Source organism: Rattus rattus, chromosome 2 (assembly GCF_011064425.1).
Source record: "Rattus rattus isolate New Zealand chromosome 2, Rrattus_CSIRO_v1, whole genome shotgun sequence".
Taxonomy (NCBI): Eukaryota; Metazoa; Chordata; class Mammalia; order Rodentia; family Muridae; genus Rattus; species Rattus rattus.
Genome location: NC_046155.1, coordinates 195,207,919 through 195,225,335, shown reverse-complemented (window position 1 = coordinate 195,225,335; position 17,417 = coordinate 195,207,919). Strand labels below are relative to the sequence as shown.

The window sequence follows — 17,417 nt, the reverse complement described above, 5'->3', positions numbered from 1 at the left end:
GGACTGGTGGTAGTGACCATGAGACTTAACTTCCATTTGTAGGATACTTAAAACAGAAGGCAGTGACAATGACAGTGATGGTGACTGCCACCACCATACTAACCCTGACACCTATCACTTGACCTAGGGGAAGAGAACTGCTGGCGTAAGAGTTCTTCGAGTAAGACATTGTCATGGGCTGGAGAGACCCCAGTGGGGAAAGACAGAAGCCTGGCAGCCTGAGATGGAAACCCACTTAAAAGGAGGAAGGAAGAATCCCACAGCACCAAGGTGTCCTTTGACTGCCACATCCACACCATGGGATGTATGTCCTCACGTGTCCCCAACCCCACACATACACCAGTAACTAAAAACAAAAGAGAGATGTGATTTTTTTTGCAGTTCTAATTCAAGAGAAGTAGAAAGAAAACAATTGTGGTGTGGTCTGTAGTTAAGTTTTAGATCACAGAGATCACTTCCTATGGAGTATCTTCAGAGGGACAAACACTGCAACAGTTCATACTCCTATGAAGATAAAGAAGCAAATACTTACCTCTGGTTTGGGAACAAAAGCCTTTCCTGGGATTGTAAAGAGGTGCTCAACATTGCAGAGGTACTGGGCCATAATGGAAAGACGACTGCGCTGTTTGCTTCCTGTAGTGGCTACAAGTCTCTACAAAAGGCCAAGACATAAGTTTTATCAAATAGTTAATCCCACCTGACTAGAAAGAACTGAGCTAAAACATGACACTCATTTTAAAAGACAAATTATTTATATTATCTTACACACGTACACACACGCATACACTTCCATGCTATGTGACATAAAACATGTAGACTTAGGGAACATACATCATTAACTGAGACATCCTGTAGAAGTATCGATTGTGTCATGTACAATGCACTGAAAAGAATCACAAAGGCAAACTACGAGTGATGCTGGGGAGTTTCAGGCCACTATTACACTCTGCAGCAGAGAGGCAAATATAAAGCAACTAGTCGATAAACACTTTTTGAAAAAATCAGCAATAACAAGGAACTACAAAGGTAGTTTTACAGGTATTTCCTTAAATAAAGCCTTGAATATTTAAGAACCTTTGAAATACAGGCTGTTTGTGACAAATAATTTATAAAAAAAATTAGCTTTTAACCAACAACTTATTTTGAAATGAATTAAGTACATAACAAATTGATAAATAACATGCAATTTGTATGAAAATTCCAACCAGATTTGTAAAAAGAACATACATACATACATACATACATACATACATACATACTACATATGTAAATGTAAAATTAAACCTCAGATAAAATTACATAGTATCAAGAACGGCCAAGACACTCCTGGATAAGATCATCAATGCTCCTGGGAGACTCAGCCCACCTGCTATCAAAATTAAGGCAGCGTTGCTGCAAACATGAATGGACCAATAGGACAAAAACCTCAGACGGAGACCCAAGCACATGTGGGTATCTGATACAGGAGAGAGGTGATTGTCTTAACAAAAGGATAGACCATTCATTAAGTGGTATAGGTGTATTTAAGCATTTGCAAGAGAAAATAAGAGACCCCTACTTTATACCATAACAAAAGACAAACTGTAAGTGAATCAATGGTGAATGAAAAACAAAATTTAAGTCTTTTGCAAGTAATATCTATGCCTTTAAAGTGGAGAAGAATTCTTAAAGATGCAAAGCCAGAAGCTACAAAAGATGAATATATTTTTCTGTTAAAATTATTTGAGTTCAATTAAATCACTCTCAAGATATATCACAGATTAAGAATGTATTTAGAGGGCCAAAGCATTAGTGTTCACAATGCAAATGAGATGCCTACACACTAGGCATTAACAAAGCCATCAGAAGATTGATAAGGCAAATCATTAGAGAGCAAATAGATGAATTATAACTATTAACTATGTTATACTTACAATAAAGCAGAGATTTGCAAATTAAAATAATAGTCTATAATTTCACACTCAAAAGGAATATTAAAAATAAGTAGTCAGTGATGGACAGTATTAGAAGCTACAGGGATTCTATGCACGGCAGAGTGGAAAGGGCAGAAACTGCTATATAAGCATGTTGGATGACAATCTGGCATAGAAGCTAAAGTTTTACAGCATATATACTTACACAAGAATATATATAATCCCAAAATGGAACACTGTAATTCCACTAAGACGAATGGCTAATAGGTTTGCCAAAAAGAATATGAACTAAGCATTAAAATGAGTAACAGAGATTACCAGCATAGGTTACACCCCAACAGAGTATAGCTTTTAAAATGGCAAAACCAAGCATGGTCTCATGATGCTTACAAACAAACCTTAGGGTGTCTGCGTGTGCCTACATATGCACCTGCGATACACAAACAGGGCATGTGTGGGCATGATGAATACCACTTTTAACGTGGTTCAAAGCATAGGGAAGCGGGGCTCCAAACACACACAGGGCATTTGGTTTTTGGTGAAGGTAGTGGAAAATATGTTAAAATTGGGTAAGACTGAGAGTAATAGGTACAAAGATTCCCTCATCTTTCTAAATGGATTATGTTTCTGCGTCCTTGAGCTCTGAGGACATTCCAAGACTCCCGTTGGTTATTTAGGACTACGGTCACAAATACTAGCAATGAGTAGAAACATCTGAAGTCAGGCATCTGGTAGCACATCCATGCTAGGGCATCATCAGCACTTTCATTTCAGAGCAGCAGCTGCTGGGTTTTCTCCTTCTTACTTCCCTGACTTCCCTCGCCTGCTGCTTCTAACCTGATCTGGGCATGAAAAATCATATAATCAGGCTTTTTAAAACTTTACCTTAAGTAAGACTAAAACAGGTTTCTGAAGAAATGGCTCAGTGGTTAAGAGCACTCCAGTATCAGGGGATCCAATGGGGCCCCTGGGCACCAGTCGTGGTTATAGTACATATACATGCATACAGGTAAAACATTTATGTACATAAAATATTGAAACAAACAGACAAATGAACAGGTTTTGGATGAGAAGCGGTGGATCCCCTAAGACATGTCTGGAGATCTCACAGCTTCTCCCTTGACAGCAGACACCATCCCACCTCAGCACCCCTACCACCTTCCCATCTTAGGTAATTGCTCATTTGCGTTGGAAAGGTAGACATTATTAGGAAACTGAGCTCAAGAAATAAGTTGCTATATAACATGTAAGACACAGAAAATGCTCTATTCTCAAATAAATCCTCTTGCCTTAGTCCCCAAGTGTTGGGATTACAGGCACAATTCACTGTGCCCACTGATAAAACAGATCTCTAAAACTAAAACCCATTAAGAATCTAACCATGAACCTTAAAAATGAACCCAAGGGATTGGCCATCCTGGATATCCTTCTTAAGACATAGCTAATATGCTACCTTACATTTGAAAGATATGTTTCCGATGTGAATTCAAAAGAATTTAAAAATTACTTTAACTAAAAATTAAACTTGAAAAGGGTGAAATTACTTTAATTTGACTTAAAGCATAATTAAATATATTTTACCGTGAGCATGAAACACTTTGTACAATCAGAAAGGGGGTGTTCTAATTCATAATCTAGACCTAGTCAATCTCCATAGCAAATAAACCAGGGTTATAGAGATGAAAATATGAGCCTTAGATTTTCATTTAGAATAAAGCAGCACTCAGAACTGCTAATCCATTGAGCAAAAACTCAAGTCACAGTCCAGAAGGCCTGCAAAGACTGCCTTTACACTAAAAGCTACCCTCAGAAGTTAATGGCCTATTAATCATTTACTGCGTAGTGCCAGTTTTTCCGTTAGACATAGCACAGGAAAAGCTATGAACACAAAAGTCCATCGATAGATGACTCTTCACAATAAAAGTTCAGGAGAAGAAATGAGTTAATTCTTCAGTAGGAGGAAAGCACTAACCCTTACATGTTAAAAGTCACTCTAAAGATTAGAAGACAAGGCACGAAAGAATTCCCAAGGACAGCATTTCCTTTACTTTTGTCTGTTGAGATGTTTATTTGTCTAAAATAACCGCAGGTAGAAAAGTTATACTTGTACTTGAGAAGCTCCACAGTTTCCAACTGGAGACAATGAACATCGTGTCATTAATAGAGGGTGACATCTTCCCTACTAGGGCTGTAAGCATGACCAGCCAAAGTCTCCTGGAAATGGTAGAAAACAGGTTGATGTTGGACCCACTTAAAAAACCCATAGGCCCAGTAAAATGGAGAACTTGAATTTCATGGCTCTACTGGAACCAGATGACCTAGGTTCAAATTCGAGTACTCTACAACCCATGGAAGACAATACAGCACTCCAAGTCAGTCTTCACTATCCAGAGACCATTAGCTGAGGTGTATATGCTCTCACTACTGCTACACAGTCAGACTCCATTTTCTGAGCTGTAACGCAATTTATGTGCCCTTTAATGTGCCCAGGCAGAATCCTTACATTTAGAACCTACGGTCCTAGGGGAGAGAGTAAGAGGAAAGTGCTTCTTTGATTCTGTTTTATAATTCACAATGAAGTTGAGATTAAAAAAAATACATTCTGTGGCTAAAATATAGATGATTACACTCATGACTGCGTTAGACAATACTACTACCCAGTCTTCCCTTGAAACTTTCACTTGCAAAAACATGAAAGTCCGTCAAAAGGAGCAGTATTACCCATACTTATAATGCATTCCATAAATTATAAATTCGATACAAACTCAATATTCATGCAAAAACTTAACTAAACCTTTGTTGAAAAAAATATTTGCCTATGAAATCAAAATAACACTATCATTAAAGTCGCATGTGCTAGCATATGACTCCACTACTTACGCCTCTGCTCCTCCGCTCTTTCCTCAAAGAATTAAGAGAGCTCAGTGCTTTGAATTTCTATTGTATTGTTCAAGAACAAAAATACCAAATAATCCATGAGCGGAAGAGAGCAAATCTAGCACTGTGGTATAATCAGAGAGCACCCTGACCACTCAGCTGCATCCTCTGCCTCTCCAGTGTTACCTTTTGCTGCCTCACCCCCACCTGTCTGAAATTCTATTTATGATCAGTAATTCAGCCTTAAACTTTGCCAAGCTTATGTAACTATTTCCTCAATACAGGAAAGCATGACAGGTTTTTGGTCAAATTCCTGTCTTAACTGACCTGACCTGACCTGACCTGGCGGTTCTTCCTGAGACTGCCCTCTCTGCTGCTCCTGGGACATCTCATCATTTCCCCAGTGTTGCTAATCCTGCAGTGCTTAGATGGGCTGTTGCAGAGTGCAGAGATACGAGACCAGTGAAGGGCAGATGATAATAAATGGGCCGAGCCTTATATGCTAACAAGAGTAAAACACAATTTACTTTTACTGTACACAAAAATCAATCCCAAGTGAATTATGGATAGAAACGTGAATAGAAAGAAACCTTTATGATCTCTAGACATAAAATGATTTTTCCAGTAAGATATGAAACAGCCATAAATTAAAAATGGAAAATGTCTGATCTTTAAGAAAGGAGATCAGAGGGAGGGTGGAGAATGAGAGTGTAATGGGGCATCTGTGTGTGAGCAGAATCAAAGTGCATTATCTAGGTGTGTGCCCATTACTCTGTATAATTCATACACATTAGTGAAAAAGTAAAAGAAAAAGAAATGCCTGATTCCCAAAAGACACTGTAAAAACACATGATAATCTAAGCAAAGAGAAAGGAGACCTGCAGTGCAGTGCAATAACAAGGAACTAATTCAGAGAATATGTAATAACTGCACACCAGCAAACAGAAACAAGCCGTTCAATATAAAATGCCCGAGGGACCCAGATACAATGGTGCTCCATTTTTTTAAAAATTCTGCAAAGACAAAAATTAGAACAACATACCTGGAATGGTTTCAGTATGCCTAGCCCAGGGAGTGGCTCTATTTGGAAGTGTGCCCCTGTGGGTTTGGACTTTAAAACCCTTCCTTATCCTAGCTTCCTCTACTAGCAGCCTTCAGATGAAGATGAAGAACTCTCAGCTCCTCCTGTATTATGTCTGCCTGGATGTTGCCATGTTCTTCCCTTGATGATAATGGACTAAACCTCTGAACCTGTAAGGCAGCCCCAATTAAATGCTGTCCTTATAAGAGTTGCCTTGGTCATGGTGTCTCTTCACAGCAGTAAAACCCTAACACCATTATTCCTAGACTAATAAAAAGTGTAAGTCTAGTACTACCTGACACTGGCAAAAATATGCAGCAAAATGAACTCACGCACACTGTGGGAGGAATATAAAGACCTGCTGGTGCAGAACACAGTTTAGAACAACCCAACAATAATGACGCTGTGTTTCCACTTCTGAGCACACATCTTATCCAAAGCTTGCCCGTGTGCCTAAGAACTTTCAAGACAGTTTTGCTCAGAACATTATAGAACTGAGACGATTCTTGGGTCCTCAGGTATGAGACAGATTATGACAGTGAGAGAGTGGGTGGGACATAGTGCAATATAAAAATTATAACTATGAGCACACAACAGCGCACACATATTGTATGGTTGCTTTTAAAGAAAGCTTAAGAGTGGACAGACAAACCTAAAGTGTACGGCATGCATGGACACCGATCTACATAAGAAGACCACAGAAGGACAATCCAAATCAGTCTTTATTACCTTGGCATCAGGGCGCAGAGAAGAGATGCAGAGTGAGTGAGGCTGTAGAGGTAGATCCTTTCCCTAAGCTTACCCTTGCTGTCATGTCTTGCAAGCTGCCCTTGTTCACCATGGAGGTTCACTTTGAAAACTTAGAATACTCAGGCCATGAGCAGGCACCACTGAGGTAGGCAGGGTGTGCGTATACGTGTGCATGCACCACGCCTTGCTTGGCTGACAAGTATAATTCACAGTCTCTACTGGGAGCATCTAGTAGTCACGCCTGTTATCTTCATACGTGTCTTAACCTTTGGACGGCTTTTGTTCGGTTTTCTGTTTGTAATGGAAAAGCCTTACCACAGAAAACACAGTGTTGAATATAAAGTAGTACTGTGTTCAGGAATCTGGTCATACCATGAAATGTCCAGAAAAAGAAGAGACTTACCTCCGCCACTTCCTTTTGAAATGTTAACGTCATCTTAGTTCTGCCGTAAACGAAAGGGCCATTTTTAAGAGAAATATTTTCAAGCCACTTGATAATCAGTGGGGTTGAAACACTAAAAGGCAGGTTTCCAATAATATGTACATTTGGAGGATCTGTTTGGTGGGGTGGGGAGAAGAAGACAATTTGGAATGAGTACATAAGTATATTCTGTTTTTTTTTTTCTTTTTTTTAGGAGCTGGGGACTGAACCCAGGGCCTTGTGCTTGCTAGGCAAGCGCTCTACCACTGAGTTAAATCCCCAACCCCACATAAGTATATTCTGAATACGATCTTAATTAAATGTAAATTTAACTGGATATTATGAGAATCCAAGGCAGGAATATGAAAAGACACATCTTGGTATTTTTCAGTTCTCTTTAAATGTATTTTTTTTCGCAATTTGCTTTGTATTTACTGAGGAAAAAGTTCTAAGAAAGTTTGCAAAATGAGGTGTTTTGAAGAAAAGAATTTTCTTTAGACATGATGAGTTTAAAATACCCATGGGGCTGTCAGATCATCAGATGCCCAGGAGAGGGATACAAGCTGAGTCTAAGATTTGAATGAATGCTTAAAATATTTAGGTGAGAAAGAAAACTAGAGGGATAGAGTAATCTAGGCAATTAGCATGTAAAGATGTCCCAAAGAAAATCTCAGCCTAACAAACAAGAAGTAGGTTAAAAAACAAACAAAACAAAAACCACAAACACCAAACCTCCAAAACACTGACAAAGAAAAGTGAGAATAAGTTCCCAAACGCTGAGGAAAATGGTGGATTTTGATAATCAGAAACCTGGTGCACAGACAATCAATTGCATGATGGATATGAACAGGTGGCAGTGATCGTAACATGGCGGAGCCAGTGACAAAACTGCAGCTCTGGTGCCTAGAGGGTCAGTTTGAAGGCAGAGACCATAAACACAAGCTACTCTGAAGGAGCCCGACCCTGGGGAAGCCAAAGATACAGGAGTGACTAGATCTGTCAAAATCCCTCTCCCACTTATTCTGGAAGCATCCACTCAGCATTCCATATGCCCTATATTATCTGACTTCCTAAGAGCTGGACACTGCAGGTTGCCAGTAAACGTCTGTCCTTGAAAGAACAGTGCCTTGACTAGCCAGAGTCACTGTGAAGGCAAAGGAAAAAAAAGAGATCAAGGTCTGTGAGTGGCTTGCTTTATAACATTTGAAAAATAGTAATAGTTTGTGTGGCATTATAAAAACAAAGTTTATTTGCACATAAACTAACACTTGAAGATATGAAACAAGGATATTAGAATTAGGGAAAACTTGACCAGGTATGGTAGTGCACACCTGCAGTGCCAGAGCTTGGGAGGCCAACACAGAAGGTTCTCAAGTTCACGATCAATCAGCCTGGGCTGCATGAGGAGTTCTGGGCCACCCTCAGTTACAGTGTGAGACTCTGTCTTAAAAATATAAATCAGAAAAACTAATCATAGTTTGGAAGAAAGTATGAGAGCAGAAAAAAATTACAATGCATAGCATTTGATTTTGTTCAGATAATTTTAATAGAAATATATAAAAAACTTCAAGCACTTTACTATAATAGATATGCAATAGCTGAGAATATCTGTGACATGACCAAAGCATGCACGTGCGCTTGCGCGCGCGCGCACACACACACACACACACACACACACACACACACACACACACACACACACACACACACACGCACGCACAGCAAAAGTACCAGCTAACCAACCAACCAAACTACTCCCAAACCAAAGGCACTTACCATCTTCCCACTGTCTTCTAATTTTGTCTGGAAAAGCCTTTTCTATCTTATATGTCAGCACATCTCCATGAACAATTCGGAGCTTTCCAGGTGCTGCATCAGAAAGCATCTAGTTTACAAAAGGTCAATAAAATCAGCTCATAAACTTCAGGGCAGCAAAACTAAAAATCCTAACCCTGCACAGCATTTAGTGGGTGGGAAAAGCTGAACTGAAGGCTGTGTGGGCACTGATCACCCGACGCCACACTGTGGCCAATGAAACAATCGTGTTTCTGTTTAAGGCACTGAGGGTTAGGTAGCAGAGAATGCTGCGATAGCTTAGGGCAACAAATAGCATACTGACCTAACTCTGATAATCAGAATGACTTGTGTTTCTGCATGCGGTTTACCATTAACTTTTGACTTCTATCTAGAAGAGCTGACATACTACAAACCTTATAGTAAATACTGAGGACGCAGAGTCAAGTGTATGAAAATGAGCTAATTCAACTAAGCCTGCAAACAGTAAATGTACACAAAAGATTCTGCATATAACCAAACGTTTAATGTAATCTCTGAAGAAATCCAAACCAAGTAGGAAGTCCCTTGCCAGGCCAGGCGGCATGTCACATTTTGAGACCCTGCTTGCCCACTGCGCCTATACTTTCCTGAATCACCGTCACTGTCAACCTAAGCATAATCCTGCATATCTTCACAGCCGTTACGTCTCAGCCCCTTTCTGTTTCTGATCATGTTTCCTTTTCCCTTCAGTCTTTTTTAGCACAAAAGACGACAAACAATAAGGACTTGGGACTTAGCTCTAGGGTCGAACACTTGTCAGCACAGCAAATCTGTGTGTTCCAACCCAGAAGCCAACCTAAACAACAAAACCTCTTGTCTGTGAACTCTTAGTTTCAGTCCTTAGCATCTTATACTGAAAGCTGGCCTTAGCTCAAACGAGCCCCAAGACTGAGCTGACCTGGGTATGAAATCCTGCATCCACTACAAACCCTTCTTCTTGCTATCCCTGGTGAAATGAAAGCCATGCAGGCCCTGAGCTTACCGTGCTTAAAGTGCAGGACTGACAGTCAGTGAGCAGCAGCTGAGGCAGACTGCACAGAAATTGTGACCTCTTTATTGTCTCAGTCCTGTGCTCAGAGTTCCTTGGTTCCTCCTTAGCTGCGGAGATCCGAGGGGTAGCCTAGGGCTATGTAGGGGTAGCCAACAAGTTCCTGGAGAATTCTGCCTTTTACTCTTTCCCCTCCTGCTAATAAAGACATTTCCCCTAACACTTTCCTTTTGACCATTTCAAACAACTGATCTGAGGTTGAAAGAGGCCTTGCAAAAGCCAGAGGGAGACCCTGAAGCAAAGCACACAACTTGTTGCCTGATCTCCCCTCTGTGTTTATCCAGTGGCAGAGAGGACACCCAGAGAGTCAGGCTACAATTTGATTGCTTCTACCTTTGCTCTCGGTGCCTTGCTCATAGCTCTTGACAGCACTTGGAATATGCTATGGCGGCTGCACATGTGTGGGGTTCTCTCTCTTTGACAACTGTGCTTCTTTGGGGAAGGTCTGTTTCTTGCCTTCTTAATTGTGTCCACAGTGACAGCAGTGCATAGCAGGTGTCTAACATGCATTTAATAAGCAAGAGTATGTGGATACTATTCAGCATTTGGCTTTGCACGAAACTGAAAACTGCTATATAAGCTTGTTATCAAATTTTGTGTGGTATAGGAATTTGTAAAGATTTATCTCAGTAAAAAATGAGGCAAGATTATACAAAATAATAATTTGAAGTACATAGCTGAAGTGCCTGTATTAGCAAGAGGATAAACGTTTTAAGTTTGATCAGTTAATTTGATATGGTTAGTCAAAATAATTGCATACTTCTGACATTAATATACTCAGGGATTATTTTAAATCACCAAGGTTTGCTAAAATTTAACCCAATCAGTTTCAGATAATCTGTCTTAGAAAACACAGTAATTTCAAGATACTAAAACTGAAAATGTTCTTATGGGATGTTTGATAATTGTATAAACACAGTGAATTTAATGATACACTTACCAATAATGGAGAGGGCTAGGTTTTTTCAGCAATTATGCTTCACATAATTAAAACAAAACAAATTAGCATATCAAAAACCAAAGAGGCAGAACGAAAAGCTTTTGTTATACAATGTCAATGTATAAAAAGTAATTAAGTAATTAGTAATTAGAACTAAAGCAAAACAATGTAAACCTGCCTCTTTGCTATTAACTGAAATGCTCTGATAACTGTGTTTGAAATGTTAATTTTTCCATATTCTCACATACACAACTGCATACTAAAAGCTGACAAAAATAGTGACTTACTTTCCTTTCCTGTCCAAATACAAAGTTGTACTATTCTATTTCTTTTGGACTCCCACTCAGGCTTAACAGTCCGTCAAGACAAACCAGCTCTGCCTTGGAGAAGGTCTGTTTCCTCCTTGACAACTGTGTGGCCTCAGCTTCCCTTGTCCAACTGGTCACTGCAGGAGGAAAGGGCTGGAGTGAAGCCTGAGGCAATTATGGGGTGGTGGTGGGGTATGCTGAACCAGCTGAACTGATATCATGATTATAGAAAATGACCTTTTAAACACCTAAACCAATACTCAGCAATGGCACACACAGATTCCCTGTTCTCATCAGATCCTGCCACTGTGGGGTGGGGGAAATCACTATTACACTTCCAGAACAACACCTAGTGTTACACTTTAAAACCTGGAGACAACATGAGGGGTTCAGAGCATAGCCCAGCATGCTAACAGGTGAGTATTTGCATGGCCACTCTCAAGCTGTTCTATTATTTTAATGTTAATTTTCAATATATTCTTCTAAAATGCAACATGAAATAGCTTTGAGTAAAGGATTTTACTAAGGCTAAGAAGAGCAGAAAGTCAAATCATAAAAAGGAGAGGCATATGTGGAAAAATGACTGCTACTAACACTATTAGAAGAACGGTTAGCTTCTGGCATAATGGCATGTAATTATACTAAGTCCCCAAGCAAGGAACTGTTTCTTCTCGTATTAGGTTTTGTAAAGGTACATGAGTAATGGCCACGCCTTTAATAATGAGGACCAGATAGCATATGCAGATGTACTCTTTCCTCTACAAATTCAAAGCTGTGGAAATGTTCTTCTAGGCCTTTAACTGTGATCTAGGTGGCTTTTTGGCAACTTAATTTGATGAGGAAAGAGCTCAAGCAATTCTTGGAGCTTAGGCAGAAATTAAAATTTCCTTGAGAACAAAAAGAACCATATCAGATAGCTATTTGGTGTGCTGCACGCCACCTCCGCACAGTAAGGAGCTCAGAGCAGTCAACACTGTGGGAGCTAAGTATTAATTACCTTCATCCTAATTTGTCATTTAATGGAGCCCAAATACTGGTGAAATAAATACTAGCTGGAGGGATAGGAAAAAAACTAAAGCAAACATGAGAAGACTCACATGGTATGTGATAAATAGAAAGTTAAAAAATATCCAAAATCGATGGAGACACATGTGATTTAAGTAACTCTCCGTATGCAGTGCTCACACTCATGTGCTGGTGCTCCTCTAGGAAGGAGCCTGCAGAAGCAAAACAGTTTCCCAATGACCTGAGTGGTTATGGAGGGCATCGACCCCTCATTACAGGACGGCTTCTCTGTCTCTGCAGCTTTTCTAACCCCAGTAACTGCTGTTTCCACAGACCTGCTTGTAGGATGATATCACAGGTGAGGCAGGTACAGGATAGGAGGCCTGTCATTGGAGGAGAAGGAAGGATGGCAGGAGAGAAGTTTGAAGGAAGAGGAGGAGACTGGAAGGGAAAAGGAGAGGAGACAGGAGGGATAGGGGGAGAAGCCATGGCAGGTGACGTTAAGATTCTGCTCTGTGTATTTACAGGTTGTTATTAATGTTCTCAAGGGATGGATGGTACTGGGCTTTGTATGTTTACAAATTATATCTTACCAATTGACAATTATATCTTACCAATTGGATCTAAGATTATTGTGTTGTGTGTTCTTTTATGTGGGGGTTTGAGTGTAGGAAAGTGCGGCTGGGATGTGTTTCCGCTAAGATATCTAGCAGATATCTTGGGACACCGTGGCGAGGACCAAGCTGGGTAAAAGACCAACATTACCGTTTTATTTTTATATTTTACAACAACATCTGCTCTGTGAGCATCGCTACACTTGTGGTTCAAGTGGACTAAGGAATCACTTTAGCTGTAAATGACTGATTTACTATGGTAGCTTACATGTTTATTTAAAGTAGTCAAATTAATAGAAAGGCAATCTTCCTTTCCAAAACTGTACTACAGATAAAAAGATTATAAAATCTCATTATCTTTATAGTTAAAAGTAGACTTTTCTGCCACAAAGTTAAAATGACTTTCTATAAGGGAATACTTTTCAAAGTGACACCAAGGGAGATGTTTATAGGAACAGCCATCCATCCATCCATCCATCCATCCATCCATCCATCCATCCATCCGTCCGTCCGTCCGTCTGTCCGTCCATCTACTGGCTCCTACCCAACAGGTAAAAGGTAACTATGACTCTCTTGGTACCAAAGGGAAAGGCAAAGCTAGAACAGCTTCAACACCAAACTGGAGGGTGAAGGCAGGTAAGAGACACACCTCGGATCTGCACACCAGTCATCTGATTTTTGCAATCCCTTGCACTTCCCTCCACACCTAACCCAAGGAGCCCGATGCTAGCCATACTGACACAGTCAATAATTTCCTTTGTGTTTCAAAATTCCATGAAGTGAGCACATAACCTATTGGTTGAGAGGAATCCTTGAGCTTCCTACACTAAAGTGCAGTATGGGACATCATACTCTCCTCCCTTAAATGAGTAAGTAAACAAACACACACACACACACACACACACACACACAATTTTCAGGCATTTGTGTGTATTTTACATACAAAATACTAATTCTGTTTTCTATACAATAAATTTGAGTAAATTTGCCATTGTACGCTATACAAGTATGTTTTTTTGACAATGGAATCAAAACAAAAGATATTTGGAAAAATGTAAACTAAATGGCACATTTAGAAAGAAAATCAAAAGAAAAACATGTTAAATGGGCATTTTTCATTTCTTCTGAAATTCTTCTATAACTGTAGCTATATTATTTTAGTTGCTGGGGGTGAAACAAACAGAAAAGGGAATAAAAATTATTTTTAATGAATTAAAGAAAAAACATGACACATCAAAATTTGTGGTTTTCTGACAAAGCAGAAATTTATATCATTAATCTATAAGAGAGCAGAAAAAGCTTCAAGTCAATGACTCAGAGACTGCCTTACAATAGCTACAGAGAAAACAGAACAAATTAACCCAAGGTAAACAGAAAATGAGATTTCAGAGCAGAAGTCAACACCATTGAAAACAAAAAAGTCAATGAAATTATAGCTGTATTTTAGAGATCAATAAAGTCAACTAATCTATAAGTAGGCCAATCAGAAAAATAGATAGGTATATATAAATGACCTCTATCATAGAAAGGAGAAGTGGCATTATTATAGATTCTACATATGGTTGGCTTATTATTAAAAAAATTCTAATTCACCATATTAACAGACTAAAACGAGAAAATTTCAATAACCCCAGGAAAAGCTTTCCCCCCCAAATCCAATATTCATTGATTTCCAAGAAAAGAAAATAGCATCCTTTAGCAAACTATGACACAAAAGAATTCCTGGACTGAAGAAGGAGATCTAGGACAAAACCCTCATATGCAGAACCCAGATAGTCTACCCCTGGGTCTTTAGTGTAGAAAAATGAAGGCATGCACTTACAAAAAAGTTACATGCTAATATTCAAGTAGGTTGCTATGCAACTGTTAAGAAAGTACATCAAAAGGTGACTATTTACAAAATGGAGATATTTTCACATAGTGGAATGTTATATAAACTGAGAAAGCTACTGATAAACACATCAGCATGTGTAAAAATTATTATGCGAAAGAGACACACACAGCATTAACTAAAACGTACATACAAAATTACTATAGTCATATACAATGCCAAAAAAGAGGATAAAAGTCTTCCTTATAGGAAAGCTAATCAGTTGACAGGGATAGGCAAAGGGACAGGAAAACAGCGCCTTGCAAGGAACAAGTTCTCACGCTTCAGTGAGAGGATGATGGCATAGCACATGAGTAATTGGAGTATTTCCACTAAGTATGGTTTATTAAGTCTCAATTAAATCTCAATGAAACTGTAAAGCAAAGTACTTACTGTTGAACGCTTCAGAAATATTAGCTACCATCATAATTACTAATGTATGAAACAAATACAAATTTAAGAAGAATCTGGACTCCTTGCTAGAAGGGAGACCCATTTCTGCTCTTACAAAATGGGAGAAAATCTACTGAGGTTTTGAGCTCCCTGAGACAGCTATCATAAAATATCCTTACTAGGGCACAGAGAATCCCCTCGGTCACAAAAATACAAGCAAAGTAAACAAGCACAAAGTACTGACAGAGCAATGCTCAACCGGAGCGTATAGTATGACATTACAGAAGGCAATCTGTTGATTTTAGCAGTCTCCTGGATCAACTCTTAATCACCACAGGTGCCCAAGACATGGGGACAATAACTTAATGTTAACAAACATTCAATAAAGCCAGGCATGGTGGTATACACCTTTAATCTGGGCACTCAGGAGGCAGAGACAGGCAGATGGCTCAGTTTGAGGCCAGTGTGATCTACAGAATGAGTTCCCGGACAGCCAGGGCAATGCAGAGAAGCCCTGTCTGTAAAACCAAAAAGATTCACTGAATGATTACCAAGTGCCAGGTACTCACTAAATACTCGTAACAATCCTATGAGTGAGTTATGGCAAAATACACAGAATTCTCCAATAGGCCCACAAGTCAGAGTGTAGGTCAACCCCACATCCAGAGGCAAGCATGGATGTCCCTTACATAACACCCACCCTTGCTGCTTTCACACACTGGACAAGTATCGCCAACCCTTCCAACACACAGAAGGGACACTACACACTGTCATCAGGTACTTCCTCCCCTACACAGCAGCCTCATGATTATTCTGGAACAACTGAATTAAGCTACGAATGACATACTTTCAGCCAGAAGATACTTTATAAATTACACTTTCTTTAAAAAGTAATTTTATTAGCTTAGGAACCACTAAAATGGAATCCTTAAAACAGATCACTCTATTTCTGCTTTTAATCAATTTTATGATTAATTTAGGACATGTAATAGAGCATAGCTTTACACATTGAAACATTCTTTACAGGAAAAGAAGCCTATTTGATAATTTAGTATATATCATTTCTTTTTAAGGCAAGTTCCTTTTCTGCAAGGAAGACACTAAGACTTCATTTTGCTGCTTGTGAAATGGCTAAGAAATCAAATGTATATTCCCTGTGATTTATCTTGGATTAGCTTTGATATTAGATAAAAAAAAAAACCAGTTTAAAACTTCTTGATAATGTCACTATTTACTTTGACTATCAAAGAGCACATTTAGTCAGCTGCTAAGATACAAGCACAACAGTCCATGAGGATTTTATCTCCCACCCGAGACATTGCTGAATGCCTGCTTGGTAGCATGGGCATATCCAGTAGAGATACAGAGGAATAAAGACCCAGATCTTTATTTGTGTGTTACATTGCAAAGAGCCAAGACTGTCAACACGGAGCAGTGTAGACACAGTGTGCACACTGTGGTAGAACTAACCACCAAGGTTGGGCTTAGGAGACAGGGCCATCATCCAGGGATGATGATGGGTGAGAAGCAAGGGTAGAGGTTGCTCTTTAATAGCTGGTCTACAGACATCTTTAGTTTAATGAACAGAGGAGACTATATAAATTAATATGGGGATTAACATAGATTTTATTCACCCTCTGATTAATGGGAAAGATGTGTGTCACAGATGGGAGATTAAAAAGCCCTTTGAAGGGTGAGAAAGTCAATGTTCTGTGTGTCCACTGAGCTAAAAGAGTAAACGAGGAGAATGGCACGGCCAACCACAGCTTCTTTTTGTCATCACAGGAACTCACTAAAACCAACAATATTCTTATTCTATCCCACTGCCAACTGGGATGTGGTTCTTAAAACACCTCACACTATTAAATATCATATTTGTTCCAAGAATATTCCTCATGTATCCCTTCCAAAATCAAGTTAGCAATCTGAAATGAAATCTATCTGGCAACACTAGATACAATTCAATACTATGCGATTATTTAACACAGGAAAACTAGATGAAGCTAGGTGAGAAAAATAAAACCAGTACATTTCTAAAGACACCAAGTGCCCACAAAAATCCTAAGTTTTAAAACAAATTTCTCAACCTACTCTGACATACACACACACATAAGCATTTTCGTACAGTAGTTTTAAGTCAACTTGCCTTGTTTTCCAAGTGGCAGGATGTGAGTAATTTTACTGTTCTGTTCTAGTCACATAGTAAACTAATGTGTGCCTACAGCTCAGGGCTCTCTTCAAGTTTTAGGATCACACAGGAATCAAACAAAGGTCATTAGTCATCAAGTGCCTCTTATGAGGAATTCCTGTACAAGACATCTGATACAATTTATCCCACTGTTTGCCAATGTTTTAAAAACT

At 39.2% G+C, this 17,417-nt stretch overlaps 1 protein-coding gene across 1 annotated transcript in view; it reads right to left on the bottom strand.

Annotated features, from left to right (window-relative positions):
- Positions 1–17,417, bottom strand: part of Tfb1m (transcription factor B1, mitochondrial) — a 40,328-nt gene that overhangs the window by 19,366 nt on the left and 3,545 nt on the right. Inside the window, exons 3-5 of the mRNA XM_032894766.1 lie at positions 8,819–8,927; positions 7,025–7,176; positions 533–652 (exon numbers count right to left, since the gene is read on the bottom strand). Coding sequence (XP_032750657.1) covers positions 533–652; positions 7,025–7,176; positions 8,819–8,927 — 381 coding nt within the window. The remainder of the gene's footprint in view (positions 1–532; positions 653–7,024; positions 7,177–8,818; positions 8,928–17,417) is intronic.